The 21,838-nt window shown below is 41.4% G+C and overlaps 1 protein-coding gene across 1 annotated transcript in view; it reads right to left on the bottom strand.

Annotated features, from left to right (window-relative positions):
• CCDC6 (coiled-coil domain containing 6) overlaps positions 1-21,838 on the bottom strand; it is a 37,026-nt gene that overhangs the window by 2,905 nt on the left and 12,283 nt on the right. The window contains exons 2-8 of the mRNA XM_083440097.1: positions 17,415-17,564; positions 14,089-14,217; positions 9,098-9,201; positions 6,797-6,957; positions 2,520-2,676; positions 1,279-1,379; positions 600-724 (exon numbers count right to left, since the gene is read on the bottom strand). Of these exons, the coding sequence (XP_083296223.1) occupies positions 600-724; positions 1,279-1,379; positions 2,520-2,676; positions 6,797-6,957; positions 9,098-9,201; positions 14,089-14,217; positions 17,415-17,564 (927 nt within the window). The remainder of the gene's footprint in view (positions 1-599; positions 725-1,278; positions 1,380-2,519; positions 2,677-6,796; positions 6,958-9,097; positions 9,202-14,088; positions 14,218-17,414; positions 17,565-21,838) is intronic.

Below are 21,838 nucleotides of genomic sequence, written 5' to 3'. Positions count from 1 at the left end.
ATATCTACAAGAACACCTAATCCTGGAAAAATATGGGACGATTCATCTGTCAAGGTGGTGAAAGATGTGAAAAGCAGCATTTCTCTCTTGGGGAGCAGGAATGACTTTCATCGTATCACTGCTCTGATCCTCAAAGTAGCCAGGCTTTTTCTTCCACCACTTTAATTTCTAACACTTGCTGCTCCTGGTACTAGTTCTCCTCTTCTTTTAAAAAAACTTTTTATTTAAGTAGAAAGCAGTTAATAAGCTGAACGTTATAGCAAACCATAGCAGCTGAACTGGTGCATGAAAGGCACCTGATGGAGGGAGGGAGGTCATAGGTGAAACTATCCTGCCGCCAAGTCTGAGCCCCGCTATCTTGCAGCAACACAGCCATCTATAGGTCACAGTCATTACTGATTTTGGAGGTGAGGGAGGAAGGCATGCACTATTCTTTATACTGGAGCAAAAATATAAATGTTTTATCTAGTGCAAAAAGGGAAGCATGGAATGAATGGTGGTCTGGTTGAAGACACTTAAATGGAACCAGCATAGAATATATATTCCCCCTCCCCCCAAAAATGTGTAAGAGATATGATGTTCAGTTCTTAAATACTCACTGTAATACCATGGGATGGTCCCATATGCTGCACATGAAGGCCTGGGTTGTTATAATAAGACACGCCGGCTCTGGTGTGTGGAGTTGGGGGAGTAAAGCCAACTGTGTGACTTGCATACGAGAGACCTAAAATAATGAAAGCAAGACGGTGTAGGTTTGCAAATGCTAATGTGCTCAGATACCAAAACACCCAGCACCTTATAAAAAAAGAAAGCAACAGGCATTATCTCCTAACCTGAGCAAACTGCATTTGAACACTTGTTTGCACAATTATCATGCTTAGTGGAACTGACAAAGCAAGATATGCTTAAATTATTTTAATTTCTAGCCTGCCCCATTCCAAGCACTTAGCACCATATTTGTCACACAGTTGGGTCCTGCACATCTGCTTCTCACCGCCAACAGCTGGGCTTCCTAAGCTACACTGAAGGGTTATTTAAAAAGAAGGGGGGGAAAGGACAAAACTTACAAATTTAGTAAAAAAGTATGCATTCCAATACGTCCATGCATTAAAAATGCTTCAATCCCATTTACTGGCTAATTACACACAAAAGCTCTGACAGAATTCAGGACACATCACAAGTTTCCGCTGAATGCTTTTGTAAAAAGAAAGATTAGATAAATATAAATATTATCGCAATACATTTAAAAATAAAGAAGAAAGCGGTGCATATATTTACCAGGTGATATAGGTCTGCTAGAACTTGGTGAAGGTGTATATGGAATTGGACTGGACACAGTGCGTGGTCTTAATCCTTGTGCAGACATCTCATTAAAATATCTATTTTAAGAGATAAACACGGATGAGTTTCCTCTTTCCAAGAAATATTGCTTAAGTTTTATTTTTAGGTTCCCCTCCAGCATATGTCCTGTGTACCATGAGACAAATACTGGAAGATACTAGAGCAGCATCCGTAGTTAGCAAGGCTGCAATGTTTAGTTAAATCATTGGTGAACTAACGTGATCTGAGCGCAGGCGTACCCTCCCTTCCTATGGTTTCCAGCAACTGGAAAGTTTTATTACCTCTGACCATGGAGGCACAGCATAGCCATCGGGCCTAGTAGCCATGGGTAGCCTTATCCTAAACGAGTTTCTCTAATCCTCTTTTAAATAAAGCTGTCTAGCTTGGTGAACAACTAGTTTTTAAAGGTTTTTAAAGTAGTAATTTATTTTACAAAAGTACTGATGCAAGAATGGTGGCAAGCACCGTTTCCAGAAAGGCAAGGCTCCCTTCAATGACAAAGCAAGGAAAGCCCTATTGCAGTGTGCTTATGTATGTTTGCTTTCTTTCCGAGGAATTGTTCATAAGCAAATTTGTGCGTATCAATTGAAGCCAGTGCAGTGACCAAATGCAGAAGGGACTCGGATTTATCTGACCGGGTGCCAGCCGTAACAGATCTAGTGTGTGCTCCTTTCTTTCGGCAATCCTCAACACAGACTAGCTAACTTCACAAATGACCTGGCTGCCAGGAGGTGCACCGTGAAGTCACTACTCAAAAGGAACTGAGAAGAGTGGTCAGTTTTTGGAAGCTCAAATCTTGTTATGCTCTGGCTTGAATGGCTCAACTGTTACTTTGATTATATATATATCATTTGCTAAGTTATCCCTACACTGGACAGATGGCCCAAAACATCAGACTTGTGTCACAACGCTCCCCCCGACAGCTAATTACAACTCACCTTGTCTCCCAGTATCATTACGCTGTGTCTCTTCCCTCCCCAGCTCCACCAAGTCGGCTGACGTGGAGGGAAATGCACAGGGTAATAATATGGGACATAAGGGACAGTGTCCAATACATGATAGAGGGGGAAAACTTGACAAGGGAAGTCATTTTTATGGCAGTACCATTTTTAGAAACCTGGTTTTTAGACTGCTTTTGATTTCTTACTGCAGCACCTAAATATATGGGCAACACAAACCTCTCATCATCCATTTCCAAACTCGATTCACTTTCTGACAGCTGTCTGCACAAGGCTTCTCTTCGCTCCATCTCTCTCTGTAATTTTCTTTGGAGCCTTAAGTTCTCTTCTCTCATGTGGCGTTCTTCCTCCAAATACTGTGCCATCTTCTCTGAATCTGAAGAATCAAAAATTTGATCAGCCTTTTTATTACTAAACTCACGTTTTGTTCTGGAGGCATAGCCAAATACAGGTAGATGTTTAGAGTTCAGATCTTGCCTTTGCCAAGTGATGAGAATGTGGATTGATTTGATCCAATCTGACCCCCATTTGACAAGTTCATACGTAGCAGAGATGCAGAGTTTATTGTAAAGGGAAAATGGAAGTTTTTGGTCTTTTTGGTCATGCAGGCTTATTTGCAACCATTAAATGATGGGTTAGGTCAATGATAGGAATCTGTGGCCCTCCAGATGTTATGGACTACAACTCCCACCATTGCTGACCACTGGCCATACTAGCTGGGTCTAATAGGAGCTGGAGTCCCACAGCATCTGGAGGGCCACAGGCTTCCCATTCTGGGTTAAAATGATAGTCCGAACTAGATCTGTTGCTCCATTTTCAAGCAACAGTACAGAAAGACTCTCCACTTGGAAGAAGTGATGAAATTAGAACCAGGCATTCAGCCAGAAGCTTTAATTTTGGAGAGACTGCTGCCTGCTGGACAGCAGTGGTTTGCCATTACTACATTAATGAGAAGAACTGTTTGGATCGAGACATCATTTAAAATGTATTACCCTTTTAAAAGGATAATTTAAAACCTTGAAACTCTTTCACACAGAAATCCCCAAGCGCACAAGGCATGATTTATCTATTTGCATTTGTTGACTCCCTCTCCCCCTGGGATTTCACCCAAATTGTTTTCACACAAAGAGTAGATAGCTAGTAACTAACTAGTTGATGGCTTGACCCCTCCTCCCTATACCAGAATTTTGGTTCGTTGCTAGAAATAGTGCCTAATATTTAAAATTATTAAATTATTAAAAAATAACTAGCAAGATGTTGTGGTGTGTTACAGAGACATGAAAGGGGGAAATCATCATTATCCTCACCAGCATATAAACATCCCCCCAACCTTTAATTCTGGTTCACTGCTAACAATATTAGTGACGCTTCTGTGTCTTATGGGGAGGTAAGAGGGACCATCAGCATCCTGGATGGGCTGGCCTGTATCCAAAGTTGGTTGTCATCAAAGTATACTCACTGAAAGTGAGGGGGGCTATTGGTTTTGTCTGTTTTTGTTCTTTTATGTATTTTGTATTCACATTTTTTTATTTTTTTCTGTTGTGAACCGCCTTGGGATGTTTGGATGAAGGGCGGTATACAAATTTAATAAATAATAAACTAATAATAACTGTGCGAAAGGTTAGCTTCAAATACACTGAATGGCCCAAGGCCCACCCAGCAAGTTTCATGATGAAGCCTCTACTGTTCAGTACAATCCTAGGGGCATCTTTTATGGAAAGGCTGTGTATAAATGTTTAAAACCATGATGACTATGCCCCACTGGCTCTGTTTGACTGCATAAATGGCCCCCATTGCATATTACCACCATGATGCGGAAACAAGATCAGAAGACCTGTGCCACATTGAGAGGAGGCATGGGGCAACAATGTTGTGGGGAGGAACCCCAGAGAAAAGGCTCCTGAGCCAGAAAGGAAAGGCAAGAAGGCATTCAAGTAAAATTAAAAGTCCCAGCCGAAATTTGATGACAGAGATAAGAAGAGCCCTATTGGTCAGGCCCATGGCAGTTTGTTCTTATAAATCCATTTTATTAAGAATTTTCAACATATGATAAATAAAATCACTAGTCAAAATAACAACATAAAAAGAAAAATAAAGGAGGGAGAGGAAAGAGAAAAGGAAGAAGAGAAATAAAATAATAAAATAAAGCACAAAATTGTGTATATATAGCACTCCATGAGATCTTTAATTTTCAGTCCACATACAGAGAAGTGAATCCTCACAGCTCGCACCTGGGAGAGCTTCCTTCTTCCTCAGTCTCACACCTTGAGAAAAGCCACTAGAGGCAAATGGTAGTTTGTTCTCATGGTGGCCCATCAACTGCCCACAGACAGGTCAAGGGTACAACAGAACTCTCTCCTAGGTCATTTGGACCATTCTGAAATTACAGCAGCTTCCAAAGACCTCCTGTACTTTTTGCAGCTCTTCTGTTAGTTAGGATCTTTCTATGATTGCTTTTGGTGGCACATGCAATGATAAATCAACCACATCCACGCACGCAGAGCTTCACTTGTTCATCAGGTCACTCAAGGACAAGAACGGAATGTTCAGAAGATGAAGAGCAAAACCAAGATCCACCCTCGTGGCAATAAATCAGGCCACAGCTATTACTCAGAGCCCTTGTTCCCACTTTTAAGCACAGTAAAGGCAATGCATAGAAGAGACCGACAAGTACAGAGAGATTAATGTCATCTCCTTTAAGGGATGAAGAATATTAATTTTCTGAACTTGCATACAAGGTCTCAGTATACAACATACTTTCTCCTCCAAATGGTAAGAATATATTATTCAAAACATTATTCCCCAGAAAGCAAAGCTGAAAAAAATCCACTGCTATTCCAAAGTGCTTTATTAGATTTTAAATTAAAAATATGAGAGTAAGAATTAAAGGACAAAACAGGGGTATCACATTCATCAAGATGACTACACAGGCATCCAAGAGCAGTGAGAACTGGCAACTGTTTGCACAGTTCTTCCCCACTCCACCCAAAGGAAATCAGAACATTAAACTATTGTTCATATTAAATCTGAGATAAGGTCCTGGGCAGATTTTAGCCTCCGCCCCAATCCCATCTCTAAACACAATAACACTGATATAAGCCTTCATTTGTGCACACTTAGTCTCTGTTCTCCCCACAAAATGCAGATGAGAAACCAAAATTGGGAGTAATAATAATAAAAACATTCTTCTGGGTATCAGATTCAATGGGTGATATCCAACAAAGTCATACTTAGAGTTTATACTTTAAGTCCACTGATTTCACTAGGTCTGTTCCAACTATGACCAACAATGGATATCGCCCTTAAAAAAACAACCCCAAACCCATAGACACACACAGTTAAATCTCACTTTAAAGAACAGCTATTTGCTTAAATTCAGATATCGCAAGGATGAGGCCAATACAAAATAAAATTCAAGGCTCTGTCAAAAGCAATGAACTGCCTGTTGTTCTGGGGGGGGGGATAGCAATTCTACACAATAGGTCACTTATTTATTGTTATTTATGGACTATTAGTCACCATGTGTGCACATTAAATGCACAAGACAGTGTTTCTCCATAAGATGTCCACACTTGTTCCTTGAAGGCTATGATGATGTAGCGCAAAAGGCATGTGGGTTGCATGACCAGAGATCTTAGATTACGCTCCTAGGCAGTTGCAGGACCCAGGGATGGCCCCAAACAGCTTGCTGGCCGAAGGACAAAACTGGGCACACCCCATTCCACCTAATGACTCTGAACAGACTGGCAGCTGAAACTGTTTTAACTTTTTACACATGGAAATGTTTTTGATTGTTTGTATATATAAGATAGTTTTAAACTGTCTTCATCATTCCCCCCCCCCTTTTCATTATGAAATCCCTTTGAGCTATTTGACGGGAAGTGATTGATAAATGAAATCAAATAAATAACTCAAGAAGAAGCTGCTTTTTACCCCTTTCCCCAGCACTGAGGGTGCCTCACCCTGCAAAATGGTAGGGCCGATTCTGGAAGAACCTAAGGGTGGTGTTCAACTAAAGTGCTTCTGCCACCACAAGAATTTCTGCTTGAACAATGGAAATTCTCCTTGTCACCAGGGGGTTGGGGAACCCCCAGAACAGATTTAGGGTGCAAATGGGGTGTATATTTCACTGGATACTGTCCAATATGTTTTCACTATAGCACTGCAATCAAACTAGCGGTCTACTGTATATTTACTGAAGGCAAAGCAAAGCAGTATGATAGCATTTTAGCAAAGATGACATATTCAAATGTATAAGATCACATGTAACTTTGTAACAAAATTGTTTCAGTTCTGCCAAAAGGATTTGTCCAACTAAAATTTGTTCAGCTACCCAAGTGGAGCAAAAGAAAATGGTTTAGCATACTACAAACGAATTACTGTATTTTTGACTTGGTCCTTGAGTTATTAATGTCAACTTGAAAAGGAGACGGTTCATGAAAAGCACATCTCAGCATTATGAGTAAGACCACACAGCCAAGGCAAACAGGACTTACGCTGTAACTGTGCAGCTCTAAGTTGTTTCTTTAACCTCTCTACTTCATTCTTTAGAAACCTGATATGCCGCATCATATTCTCTGGAGAGTCTATCTCCATTGATATGTCCCTTGGAGATGGAGGAGCAGAAACAGGCTGGTCTAATTTCTCCTGCAGAATTCTGAAATTAAGATAAATGAGATTTTATCTTCTGGCATCAAACTTGCCAACTGGTACATTCTGCTTCAATTCTTTGTAATATCACACCAACAGATAAACAGCAAGGTGGTTTGAAATTATCAGCATTCTTTCTGGTAAACTCATTTCCTGAAAAATTAACATGGTGTGTTGTTCACTGCATGGGCCACAGTGAACCATTCAGCTTCAACCAGGGATCATGGGAGTTGTCTAAAGCATTGAGGGAATGGGGACTTAATGACAAACCATGGTTTGTCAGCCCATACTTTTACCTAATGTGGAGTCTTTGCTTTGCCAATTCAACAAACTGCAAATACAGTATCAAAACTTCCTTACAGAAATGTAAGGAAATGAGCCATCACTTTTTGTATTCTTCCATTAACAGACAATAGAGAAGGCAACAGACAAATTCTACAGAATCTCTAATAGGTTTAAAGACTTCAGTATAGGCTACTTTTAACAATGGTTTAAAAACCTGACTGAACTCCCCCCCCCCCCCCCATTTCTGGCTCTGTGCAAAAAGTAAAAATACCACTCAGCATTGATCCTATAAATGCAACAAAGCTGATGGGAGAAGAGTGACGTTTTAATGATATATTTAAGATGTCAGGGTCCACATTGCTGCTACAACGGATGTAGTAGTCATCACTACCAATTTTTTTTCTAGCGTTTCAGAATGTTCAAGGTGCTTCTGATACTTAATCTAATTATTGTTATCACCATCATATTGCAGGATGGAGGTCTGTTGCTGAAAGACAAGGACGGCAAATGCCCAAGGCCACCTAGTTAGTTCATGGCAGATACTAAATCTGAATAACGTATTTCCTGATACATGATGGATGGTAAATATATTGCAATTAGCAGCTATACCTTCATTCTTGTAGTCAATACTTGCTGAGGTGGTATCTTATGCCAAGTTATAAGCTTTATTTGTTTTATTTTATTTTTTTAACAACGCTTTCATAGCTGGTCAGAACTCTGTGGTAGGATTTAGGGGATTAGTTGAATTTTCCCCAATACTTGTGACGGTAATTCAAATAATCAGATTACAACATGGCTAGATGAATACTTTATTTAAGTTACCACTTTGAAAACTATCGTTTTCATTCACCTGGTGTCTTCACGCGCTCTTAATGGACAAGTCAACATTAATATATTCAAAATGTTGTTCTAAAGTCCCTTTTACATATCACTCATATAAAAAGCAATTTCTTGCTCATTTTGTATTTTAAGAAAAAATCCATCCATTAAATCAGATGGGTACATGAGAACTTCATGCTTAAAAAACATTTGAAGCAAATGGAGCAAAAGAACACATGACATGCTACATCACATAGCCAAGCCATAAAAAGCATTTTCAGCCCCATGTGATCTGAAAGATCAAATAAACTGTCACGAGGCCAAGAGAGATCACACTCCAACCTCTTCATTAACTAGATTAACAACAGCACCATCACAAATATTCATAGCCTCAAAGACTTGACTAGTTCTGTGAAATCCACCGAATGCTGTAAAATGTCAGTTCCTATGAAGATCCAGACCAGTCAGGATTGTTACATGAATATTGATGTTTTTGTTTTCAAGTGAGTTTCGTAACATTAAGCCGAAGCTCGTCACAGGACACAGAGGATGACTACCGGTGAATAAGCACCAACAAGCATCCCGCTCTGCTCCTTACTGCATGACTCAGCAACCTTCTCTATAGTCCTTCTCAAGCATTTGCCTGAACATGTGAACATTAAAAGTTTGTTGACTGCGCAAGCAAGCCTCACTCCCAAGGTCCACAAGTATGGGGGCTGCAGAGGCTTGGAAGAGCACTCAGTTCAAAGACACTTAGCGCTAAGGGCAGAGAGGAGGCCACACATCATTGGGAGCGGGCTTGTGTGCATAGTTCTACCCCTTACATAATTTTAATTAACCCTGGTATGTTCAGACAGATGCCCAAAGAGGGTTCTTATCTTCAATAAAACACTATTTGCATCAATGCATGTAAAAAATGTAGCTTTCCTATTTAGTACTTAAATAGCTTTCTTTTCTCTAAAACGTATCGTGAAATATTCGAGTTTTACCACACAACTGGGGGGGGGGGGGGAGGAAGCTGCAGAAAGAAAGCCATGACAGACCGTTTTTCTGCCTCAAGTTTATCCATTCTCTTCCAGAGACGATTCACTAGTGCTTCTTGTTCTTGTTCTAGGGTGTTTTCAAGATCTATCTTCTCACGTCTTAGCTAGGAAAAAGAAATTGTGGATAAAAAGAGAGAGCTTGGAACTGCTGTTTCAGATGAGGGGGGGGGGGTAATTTCAATCATCAACGACTAAATAATTGTAATCAAAGTAATGGATGATAAAGAAAACATATTTAGATGGCCTTTACTTACCCTTGTCATAAACCACATCTATTAAAAAATAATAACCGCATCCACCTTAAAAAGGAAGCAGTCCTACACGGTAGAAGAGTAACAGCCTAAATGTGAATGTAATTCCATTAAAACTACCATCTGAATGATTTTGTATTCTGATTTCCTCATGATTAACTGCTCTGGTACCATATACTGCAGAAAATGAAATTACAGAAAATGAACTGTACAGTGCTTTACACCAAGGGGTAGCCTAGTGACATACCTTTGAAATCTGAGGAAGAATATTCCATCATAAAATAGCATCATTTCCAAGGAGCATTCTTGACGGGAAAAGCATGTCCCCATTGACCATGATGTACCTTTGTTCCCAGTGGTCAGTCTGTCACAAATTTCAAAGGGATTCTACAGGGCTTCTGAGGGCAGCAAGCTGCCATTTGAAGTGGTGACAAAGCTTTTCCTTTATGTTAAAAAAAATAGGAAAAAGCAGCCCCATGTCTCCACAACTTTAAAAGTAAGCCCACACCATCTGATTTCACCCACCCTCGAAAGCCGGAAACACTCTCCCCTCCCTTTGCAAGGCTGAATGGCCCCATACAAACTGAGAGATCTAGTCCATTGGGCTTGAGACTATAATGCCAAATACTTGCTGAATCTTACTCCTAAAATGAAACAAAAACAAAACAGTAGTCTTCCTCTATTTCATTTAGATCCCATCAAGGCTTTGTACACTGGGATCCCAGGAAATCTGCCATTCAACTAACCAGATCTAGACATGCTTAGTTTTAGCAAGGTTGCTGTATCCCAGTAGTATTGAATGTTTTTATATCTAGGACTTACATGTAACCCAAATTTGAACTTGGGGACAATTTCTTATTTTTTTGCCATATATAGTATTGAGATCCATCACAGATCAAGCCATGACCCAGTAGTGCGTCCCAATGCTGTATCACATGACTTCCAATCACATCATGGGACTGTAGCTTTCACAGATTGCTGGCATTTTTTAAAAAACATATATGGAAACTTGTATTTCAGCTACACTGAATATTCATGATAGAACCAGAACATAAACCAGCTCCATATTTTTACTACCAAGCACAAATCTTCCTCTAGCGTGAAAAGAATTTACTCCAAAGCCCACTAGCCCAACAGCCTCTTGAATATCACTGGCAGGTAGGGCTCAAACCTCTGCTAGATGTTACGATTGTTGCCAGGCACCTCAAATAAGAACCAGTTTTTCACTCAAAGTGACTACTGAAAAGCCTTCATCTGCTTGTCAAGTAGATGTCTAAAGATTTGCCAAATGTGCTGAGGAAAACAAAAACGTGGCCATGAAACTGATGGCACACAGAAGGAGGGAAGGAAGGGACTGTAGTGATTGCCAGTGAACTATAAAGACACATCAAGCAACAGCATATACCGTATTTTTCACACCATAGGGCGCATCGGACCATAGGGCGCACCCAGTTTTTAGGGGGGGAAATCAAGAAAAAAAATATCCTTTTCTCTCTCTCCTTGCCGGGAGACGCTGTGCAGGGCTAAAGAAGCCATAGCCCCGTGCAGCCTCTCCTTGCCGGAGGGGTTGCGTGCAACTATGGAAGAAGCCAAGGCAGCATGCGCGATGGATCCCGCTCGCTGTTTTGGCTTCCCCTTTACCCCGTGCCTTTAGCCCCTAAAGAATCCATAGCCCCATGTAGCCTCTCCTTGCTGGGAGACGCTGCGCAGGGCTTTCCTGGCTTTACTGGGAGATGGGGGGATTCACTCACCTCTCCCAAAAGCCTGCAGAAGCCACGCAACCCCTTTAAAGAGATCGCGGATTCTCCTGGCTTTTCTGGGAGGTGGGGGGGGGATTCCCCCACCTCCCGCAAAACTGGCAGAAGCCGTGCGCACTTTAAAAGGGCTGCACGGCTTCTCCTGGCTTTCCTGGGAGGTGGGGGGATTCCCTCACCTCTCGCGAAAGCCCGCAGAAGCCACGCAACCCCTTTAAAGAGATCGCGGATTCTCCTGGCTTTTCTGGGAGGTGGGAGAAGGGACTGATGCGGCCAGGCAGTCCCTTCTCCCTCCTGTGGAAAAGCCCACAAGAGCGCACGGAGCTTGTGTGCGGCTCTTGGGGGCTTTTCCCGCCTGCCTCCCCCCTGCATTCGCTCCATAGGACGCACACACATTTTCCCTTGCTTTTTAGGAGGGAAAAAGTGCGTCCTATGGTGCGAAAAATACGGTCGGTGCTCCCAGCTCTCCTTGCCAGGTGATTCCTAGGAAAAGGAAACACCCCAAAAGCAGGGTGCTTCAGCTTCTTGGGTCACAGTGCTGCCAAGGTGCAGATGCTGGGTCAACCTCTGACCCCTTCCTGCTCCATCCACACTAACAGCAGAAACCTTGGCTGGACACTTGCATGTGGGGATGGATCAGTATTGGTATCATGACAAGTGGCGTTCACCTTTCCCCCCTACACTGTGATCTACATAATCTACAACTGGGCAGACGGTACGGAGACTCCAGCAGTCCTCTTCCATAATTCTGATCCAGACAGCCCTTCACAACTACACTTTTTGAAGCCGCAACTGCAAGCTACGTGCTTTAATGAATTGCACAGCTTGGTTTAGAAGCTGGGGGAACTAAGGTTGCGGGCTTGGAGAAGGACCACAGGCTATTGTCCACAGAGAGGAGCTATTTTAGATACCTGGCTCGAGTTCTGCACATCCATTGGGCATATCACGCACACTGATGGCTCTACAGCCAGGCTGAATGGTAGGAATGTAAATGCATAGCACACATTGTTCCCTTGTGCTACTGCAAAGGGATGCAGATTCCATTAGGGAGCATGCCACAGAGCACTCTTATAAAGCCTTTGGATTAATTCCAGAAATTAAATGGCAATGTTAAAACCTGCAGTATGTGGCTAATAGGCTTAATCAATTTTTTTCCACATCTAAAGACAAATACTAACATACCTGACATTTGTTCAACTATGGCTGTCAGCGTTATAAATCTGTAGAGAATATTTTTGGAATGATCATGGTTCTCACTTCTATCAAACGTTTCTATTTCCATGCGTGCTAATCCGGTTGTTGTTCATTTCCTACACCACAGGGGACCAGTCAAACTGCAGCAGTAGACTAGTCAATAAAAACAAAATATACCTGCACACTCCCTTTGTGCACAGAATTGCTACTTCAGCATGCCATGCTGGAAAAAATTGGAAGGCAATGCATTTACAGTTTCCACATAAGCAGCTTGTTTGTTGCTTTTCCTAGATCAATGGAAGCTGTTCAGCACCTCAAAGTTATTTGAAGATGAACTCGCAGAATGTGGAACTGCAAGTCACATGATGTTCACTTTCACTGAATCTGACTTGTTGCATATGAACCAGAGATTGTGGTTTATAACTCTTGACAAATCCACTTCCTAACCTCTGGTTTGAATTTGATTTGCTTTGAAACTAACCAGAAGTTGTTATAAGTCATGGTTCCTGGTTCCTGTGCAACAGTAAGTCAGGATTCTGTGAAAGTGAGAGTAAAGAATGTCACAGTCCTCCTCTTAAGTCAGCATGGGAAGAGGAGATGGAAGGGAGTGAAGTGCATGAGTCTGAGTTGCGTCTGGGGTTTGTTCCAGCTCTTACATATAAATATAACCATAGTTTAGCATTGCATGCTAACTGGGCCAATATGTATCATTTACCAGGAATCATTCTAGTATGTGAACCATTGGAACAAACCTCTCTTTGTTGCAACATAAAATTAGTTCTTAGTGGAGAGTTGCTTTCGGTTTAAAAACAGAAGACAACCTAAAACAAGTCAGCAAAAAATATGCTAAATGCACCACACACAATGACCTTACTCCAAGGTTAAATGACAGAACCATTTTAAATTTAAAACAGAATGTGGTTGTCATCACATAAACAAGTTTTAGACTCTCGGTATGATTTCTTATACAGAAGTCTGTGTGTATTGCTATTATTCTACAGAAATCCTTTGCAATAGTGTTTGTTTTTGCTATATTTTAACCTGTTTTTTTGGGTGAAATGGATACAAACTGGCTTACAACGCAAACAAACAACCACACACTTGTGTTGACGTCTCCTTCCCAATTTAAATTGCAATTAAAATAAGGGGGGGAAAACACACAAAGACCATCACACACGACCAACTCCAGTAACGCTATATCTGTAATGGATATTGAAGACAATAAAAGGCAGGGTAGACAGGAAGATCTTAACATCCTAAAAACCTGCAGTAAACCAGCAAATAATTGGAAGATAAACAATGGCACTTGAATTAGGCAACAACTGCCACCTAGAGGCCATTTCTTTTACTTCAATTAACCTTGATGCAATAAGATATATGAGATTTTCTTCTTATTGTCCCTGTTTATTACTATTTGATGGGATGCAACACAAAAGTGTTTAATGCCCAACATTTTTGCCAGAGCTCAGTCAGCCTCAAAGAATTCACTGGCACAAGTGCAATACAATATGGGTAGGGTTGCTATATTTCAAAAAGTAAAATTCCTGACACCCACAAAGTTGCTGAGCTTTTTGGGGGAACAAACCCATATTGTTGAGCTCCTCCCCAAATAGTGATTTTAAGCTTTTGGAGTTGTTTCTGCTGCTTTTTACATCATGTTGCCATACATCTGGGTTTTCCCTGACATTTTGCTGATTCGACAAAATCCCCCTGATGCCATTTTTACACCCAGGACATCTCAGGAATTTTCCTGACATATGGCAAACCTAAATATAGGTAATATAGCGTTTACCTGCTCCAGAGTTAGCTGCTTTGAAATGGTATCATTTTCCAGTTTTTTAATTTTCTTCATCAATTTGTTCACTTGGAATTCCTGCTCCTGTTCTAAATGCTGCTCGAGTTCAGCCTTTTCATGCTGTAGCTGTGATTGGAAGAGATATTGAAACCCAAGACATAAGCATTTGAAGAGCCACAAAGCACTTATAAACATCATTTAATTTATACGGCTTAAAAACAACAAGACTCTGAAATTGAATAAGAGACTGTTCCTAAAATGTGAAACATTAAGGATCTGTAAATTATGGTTAAGAAATAAAGCAAATAATATTGCATTGCATTTTGAAAGGATAGCTTCATCACCATAATTAATAGGAAATTTCTGTTGGGGCTCCTAAGAATTGGGGTAAGTGACAAGGCACTAAATACAGCAACGTATTTGTTGAAGGGATTGCTGAAGGGATAGCATAATGTTAGGAAAGCAACAATTAAAGCGGGTGTGCGACAGGAGGAAGGAGAGGAAGTGCGCTGAGCACCAGAATATATTCCCCAGCACTCAATAGTTTATGAAGCCTCAAATGATCAGCTGAACTGGAACAGCTTCTACATAATGTTAAGGACACAAAAGAACTAGCTAACTTTTTGCAGTCTGGGAAGAATGGGACAGACTTCAGCTCTCTTGTAACTCAACGACTTTTAAGAGCACAGAGAAACACCTCACCAATCCACTCTGACCCACTGAATACCTAACCAAACAGGCAGGGGTCTATTAAAGTTTTGCTCTACATCATCAGTCTCTCTCTAAAAGCTTTTCTTCTGACAAGTACAGTCTCTTCCAAGATGTCTGCTAATAGGGTATTTCCCCCCTCACTGTGCTTCTACAGCGCATTATCTATGGAACCAATTACTGTGCTACATAAACCTAATTGAACAAAGTGCCTTTACACGGCCAATAAATAAGTACACAGTATTACTAAAAGCAACATCCCGGCATTTTACAGCCCAGGCTAGCAGAGTGTGTCATGACATGCTACTGTAAAAAATATGTTCTCACTGGAGGTGGGTCTAAGTAAATGATCCTCTTGCATGTGAAAGCATACTTTACTTTTAAATTAAGATGTCAGGTTTGAAGAGAATTTAAAATCGATACCTTCCTACACTAAAACTGAAAAGCTGATACATCAGTGTGTTTCTTACAACAAAGCAAATCATGCTGATGTGGGGAATTCTTGCCAAGCTGCTAATGGGAGATCTATAGCTCTCACACTGGCTGTTAGCTTTTGTATTTACAGTGTGCTGAAAAAATCCTTCTGGAAGCTTTTTCCAGATGCCTCTTTGAATACACAAGTCTAAGTCCCTACACAGTGAAAGGCAAAAGTTTAACAATGCATGTGTGCAGGCATTATGAGACAGCTACTTTGTTAACTGTTTTTGCAATGGAGTGATGTACAGTGGTAGCTCGGGTTACATATGCTTCAGGTTACATATGCTTCAGGTTACAGACTCCGCTAACCCAGAAATAGTGCTTCAGGTTAAGAATTTTGCTTCAGGATGAGAACAGAAATCGTGCTCCAGCGGCGCGGCAGCAGCAGGAGGCCCCATTAGCTAAAGTGGTGCTTCAGGTTAAGAACAGTTTCAGGTTAAGTACGGACCTCAGGAACGAATTAAGTACTTAACCCGAGGTACCACTGTAGTAGCAATCAGGGACATTGGAAATCTGCTTGAGTGATCATGCCATGAAGAGTAGGACACAAAGAGACCACCACCTTGAGAAAGATTTCAAAAATCTTCTGAGATGCTGTAAATTAAGCAAATTAATGCGAAAACGGCACAATTTGCAGCACTTCAAAATGAGGGTTCTGTGTTTACAGGTTCAGGAATCCTGTAGCTTAGAATTCCAGAATTCCTCACAGCAATTTTCATAGTGGCAAAAGGGAGGAGGCTATCGGTCTCATGTCCCCAGGCAACTGATTTGCCATCTTGAGAACAAAATGCCTTGGGGCTGTTCTTATGCCTGGGAGGAAAGGAGTTTAATCTTTAATGCTTTAAAGCAAAAACATCGAGGGAAATGGTACAAGAACACAATGTTCAGAACATGCGACATCCCTGGCTCACATGTATTCTCTTTCATGATCGAGTCAAAGATGGAACATGTGGGTCAGTTCAGATATAACAATTCCAGCTTAAGCCATGGTTGATTTAGCTGAGAACAAGATTGTGCCCACGTGTTCATTTCACCTTTGCCATCACATGCTGGCTTTAGAGACTGGTTTATGGTGATTTTAAACCAGGACTGGGAAACTTCAGGCTTGTGGGGGTTGGTGTATGGGGTTTTTGTGCCTCTATGTAGTCCTTGTCACCCCCTAAGCCATGTCCCTACCCAGGCCATATCCCTCACTGACCCTATTATTCCATACCCTCCTCAAGTTGCAAAGTTAAGTTGCTATCCTGTGCACATTTATTCTCTAGTAAGCACTACTGAACTTGGTGAGACTTACCGTATTTTTCGCACCATTGGACGCACCGGACCATAGGAGGGGGAGAACAGGGAATTTTTTTTTTCTTGTTCTCCCCCTCTAAAACAAGGTGCGTTCAAGGTACATTCACCAGACCTTGTGGGGCTGGCGGTGGGGGGAAGTGCTGCTTTCCCCCACCGCCAGCCTCAAAGATCCCTGAAGCCTTTGGAGCGCAGCGCCCCGCTGCCCTGCAGAGGCTTTGCGCACAGCCATCCCCAAGCTAGAACAGCGAGACGGAGCGCTCCGCAGTGCTCCGTCTTCCTATTCTGGCTTTGTGCTTAGCGGCACAGCCTGCATTCGCTCTATAGGACGCACACACATTTCCCCTTAATTTTTGGAGGGGGAAATGTGCGTCCTATAGAACGAAAAATACGGTACTTCTGGCTAAACATGCACAACTAAGCTCATTTATTAGTTTATACCCCAATCCCATGCATGCTTACCTAAGAGGTCTTTCTCAGTTACATATCATTTCCCATTTAAAGATTTCAAACTAAAGGGTTTTATTCAATGTCCTCCATTTCCATCATTACAAGGATTTCTCCTTGTGCAATGGAACAGTCTGCACCTTTCTCCCCCCACATGCCCCCTAAATATGTTCTGGATGTTCCTTCAACTCTCAGGAACAGATCTGGCGATGGTGTAGGTAGGACATACACAGAGGGAGGGGGAGATGTCCTGTTGTGCCAATGTCAGTCCTTACGCAATTATTTAGTTGAATACCACCCTCAATTTTTGAAGCTATGACTTTCGTAATAGTGCCTCAGCTGAAACATCTGGTGGGTTGTTTTTTGGGTATGAAAAGTCAAGCTAAAACATTACATACCTGCATCAGCTTCCTTGAAAGCTCATTAGTGAGAAATTCTTCCTCTTTTTCATAGTTCACTGCAAGTGTCTCCTTCTCCTTCTGCAAAGCTTGAATCTTCTTAAACAGAGTATTACTGATAAATTCCTCTTCTTGCTCTGCCCTTGCTTGCTGTAAGAGAAACATGTCTGTTGTTTTTTTAAAAAATAATAAAACCAGAAACCACAAGATGAAATGACCCAGTCACCAGCAATGAACTGGATTGTACCCTAAATGTTTCTCTGCTCAGTCCTTCCTTTTGCCACTTAGCCTAGAAAGGCACTGGGCACCAAGAGAAAAATGCAGTTGCTCTGCCCCCACTTTCATCAGATTCAAAGAGATGCGAGACAGCAGCGCTACCCATAAAACCCACATTACCCCAGTGCTTATCCAGAGAGCCACAGAACAGCAAGAAGTAATGCACACATTGCTGCAGCAATAGACAAACAGTGCCTAGCTCTGTGTGGACTGATGGTGATTGGGCTATATAAACTAACCCAAGCGAGTTATGCATACATTTAATAGATTCCTGGGTGTGGTCAGCTTTGTTTGTTTTCTTAAGTTCCCAAATAGACAGTGGGATTTCCTATAAAAAGCAAAGCAGATCTGTACACACACGTTTTAGCCAATGCTGTGCAATGACCAAACCAGAGTGCGAATATTTTTAGCCATCACAAAATGCAAGCCCTTAGGAGAGTAAAGGTGATTTTAATAGACAATAAAGCCATGCATATAAAAGGACTGGGGGATGTGATGAAGTGACAGCAGGTCTCTTGACTACATGAGGAGTCAGAGATCCTTCATCACCTTTATACAGGACACACACCACATACGAGACAGGTGCCAGGATTTTAAAACATCAATTCTTTGGTCTACATTTATCAGCAGCTGGCTCAAAAAAAAAAGCAAGGAGAAACAAGAAGTGAAACATATTCATAGGAATACCTGTTTTCTATGTATAGTCAACTTCTACGGTACATAATGAAGTTTCAGAAATTACATTAGAAATAAAGGCCCCAGTGTGCATGTTTTAAACACAATTGCAAATGTTCACAGCCCTAAGCAGTAACACTTGCATTAGGATTCAGAGAGCTCAGAAAGAGCAAGGGGAAGGTTTGCTTTGTGTTTACAGAACTGGATTGGGCCTCTAGAGACTTCAGCTTTCATTTGTGCTTCCAGCCTACTGCAGGATTTATGTGTGCTCTTGGGGAAGATTCACCATCTGATTCATACCGGTTCTCTATCTGAGAAATTGACACAACAATGCACAAAAGTATCTGGAGAGAGAAAAAATACTGAAGTTCAAAATGTAATGTGAATGCTAGTGCAAATAAGACAAGACAAAAACCTTTTAGTAATCCAGTAGAACACCTAAACACTTGGTCTCACTTAGCAATACTTAACAGTTATTCACACATTTTTCTCAGAGCAGGAAATTCAACAAAGGATATATAAAAAGAAACAGGGCAATTAGTAATTTGCTATTCAACAACAGCAGAAAGAACAAGAGTGGGGCGACACTGGGGTTGTTGCAAAATGTGCAGCGACCCCAGGCCAGCAAAAAGACAAAGTATAAGATCATGGCTGCAATTCTATGCACATTCATCTAACAGAGTAGGGCTTATTTCCAAGCATAATTGGATAGGACTGTGTCACCAATCTACATGTGTTCACAGCCCCCACGGTTTATTGATATTCTAGCAAAATATTTTGAATCATTTCTATTTATGATTCTATCATTTCCATTTACCAGGATCAGGGGAGGGAAGTTCAAAGGATAACCCTTAGCAGCCTAAGATGAAAATTATCAGCCATAAAATGTTTAATGTGTGTTGCGGGGGGGGGGGGGGGGAGAGACAACAAAGGGAAGAAACATAATTTGGTGGTAGAAAAAAAGAAAATAACGCATTTCCCTGAAATAACTGTTTGCCTCATTGCCCTTGACACTCTTCCTCCACTTGCTCAGCACAAGGAACTCCAGGTTATTAATTACTCAGTAGTAGTATTTATCAATTCCAAAAGTGATATTTGCTGAGTTTTGGCTACACATTTTTCAAATCTCATAATGAAAACACCTCTTTTCTGCTTTTCAATTTTTCACAAAGTAAAAACAATGGATTCGATTGAGAACTGTCTTGTTGTTGTTGTTGCTAATTCACTACTTATACCCTACCCATCTGACTGGGTTGTCCCAGCCACTCTAGGTGGCTCCTCTCCATTGCAGCTCCATGGAAAGCTACACCGGAGAGTTTGTGGACCCTTGAGAGAACAGTGTGGGATGGGGGCCTGGATGCTGCAGGGTGAAAATCAGCCGGGAAGCACAAGAGGGTTGCAACAGGGAGGTAAAACCAATCCAATTCAGTAATAAATGAAAGAACACAACACCCACAACTAAAAATAATGTAAAAGGACTTATCACCGAGTGAGACACAGCACTGAGGCATAAATGGGAATTGACCTGGTATGCTTCTGAGTCTTACTACACCCTGCGCTTTCAGTAGTTTATACTGCACTATAAATATATTACAAATAATACCACTTTAAACAGTGGTGTATTATTTCAAAGTAAAGACGTTAATTGAAGCAATCATCAGCTACCTGCGTGACTGAGAGGCTGTAGGATGCTTTGCCCTCTCTGCAGGCAAAAGCATCCCCATTACAATGGGAAGCTCTGCCACCATTGCTCTATTAACACCAGTGCTCCGGAGACAAGTTAGTAGCATAAGAAACATGGTGTTGATCAGGAGATGCTCTGGATCTGTTGGATCCAAAGGCCCCTTGTTTTCCTGACATTCTCCTCTAAAGAGCTAAAAACTACATCAGCCCTGGCGATAGTGTACTTGTAATCCCTCCTATTAGTATCAATGGGAGGAAAGAAATTTAAAATCTGGGATGTGTGTGTATAGGGAAAGGTGTGAGAACACCCACAGGGATTAGGAAATGTCAGTTTTTCCACCATGAGATCTCTGCTCCCACTCTTAAAAGTTGCTTATGATGGCTGAGGCATACAATGACAGCACCTTGTTTTTACTATGTGCCTTAATTACAGGAGCACGCCCATGTCCCATAATTAACCAAGCATGGTCAAAGGATTATTGCTCAGAATGTAGTAACTTTTCACTTTAAGCAGTGAATGATCATACTCACACCAACACCTACAGTAAAGGTAAAGGACCCATGACAGTTAAGTCCAGTCGTGAACGACTTGGGTTGCGGCGCTCATCTCGCTTTACTGGCCAAGGGAGCCGGCATTTGTCTGCACTTTTTCCGGGCCATGTGGCCAGCATGACTAGGCCGCTTCTGGTGAGACCAGAGCAGCACACGGAAACATCGTTTACCTTCCTGCCGGAGCGGTACCTATTTATCTACTTGTACTTTGACGTCCTTTCGAACTGCTAGGTTGGCAGGAGCTGGGACCGAGCAACGGGAGCTCACCCTGTCACGGGGATTCAAACTGCCAATCTTCCGATTGGCAAGCCCTAGACTCAGTGGTTTAGTCCACAGCGCCACCCGCGCCGTTCTCCAACACCTACAGTAGTGAACAGAAAAGTGAGTTCTATTTTTAGAGGGTAGGAAAAATGAAATAAAAATCCATTAGATGACTGGCTAGTTGTGAAATCCAAGCTTAGCTTCTTCTCTTTCTTTCACAACAAGTAAATTTCTCATTTTCTAAAAACATTTAAATTGGCAAAGAGAGGGAAGCAAAACCTTGAATTCAAGTTTCTAAGGTTGAATATTACTGCAAACGAGAACAAGTAACTACAGCTTTTTCCTGTCACATTAGAATAACATTATTTTTCCAAACCTCCCCCCTGCAAATTGTGAAGGTGGGGGGGAACGACATTTCTGCTTTACACTGCAGAAAGAAAAAATCCTTGCCTAAAAATATAGAAGTAGCATTTTTTGTTTTGTTTTCAAGGCTATTTGACATTGCTAAGATATGTACTAAACAAATGAAGGACAGTGAGTCACCATTCTCCAACACATAAACAGAATTTCGAGCTTGAGATATCTCTTTATTATAATAAATCAAAACGAGGCATGGACACTGGTGACCTAATGGCGCCTACATATGTTCTAAACACGTGATGTAAAAGCCAGAGAAGTTTTATAATAAAATAATAATAAGGTCGCATTGGCTGCTTATATGCCGTGCTTTTTGAAAACCAAAAAGATGGTGATTTTTAAATGGATAGTGTAATTTGGGAGTAATTTCATGCCAAAAATCGGGTGAAGTCACGTCAAAGCAATGCTTTGTTCTCTCATCTTGATTCAAAGTGGTCCTCAGTGCCCAAATGGCAGAAAAGTCCCCCACCTTCACTTCAGGAAATTTTGTGCCAAGTTTGGCAACAGTATCTCACAGGAGGCAGCTGAACCTAGCCCAGAAAATGGGAACAGCCATGCCA

Source organism: Podarcis tiliguerta (genome assembly GCF_965153285.1).
Source record: "Podarcis tiliguerta genome assembly, chromosome: 5".
Taxonomy (NCBI): Eukaryota; Metazoa; Chordata; class Lepidosauria; order Squamata; family Lacertidae; genus Podarcis; species Podarcis tiliguerta.
The sequence above is the reverse complement of the archived record's forward strand: the minus strand, read 5'-3'. Positions and strand labels throughout refer to the sequence as shown.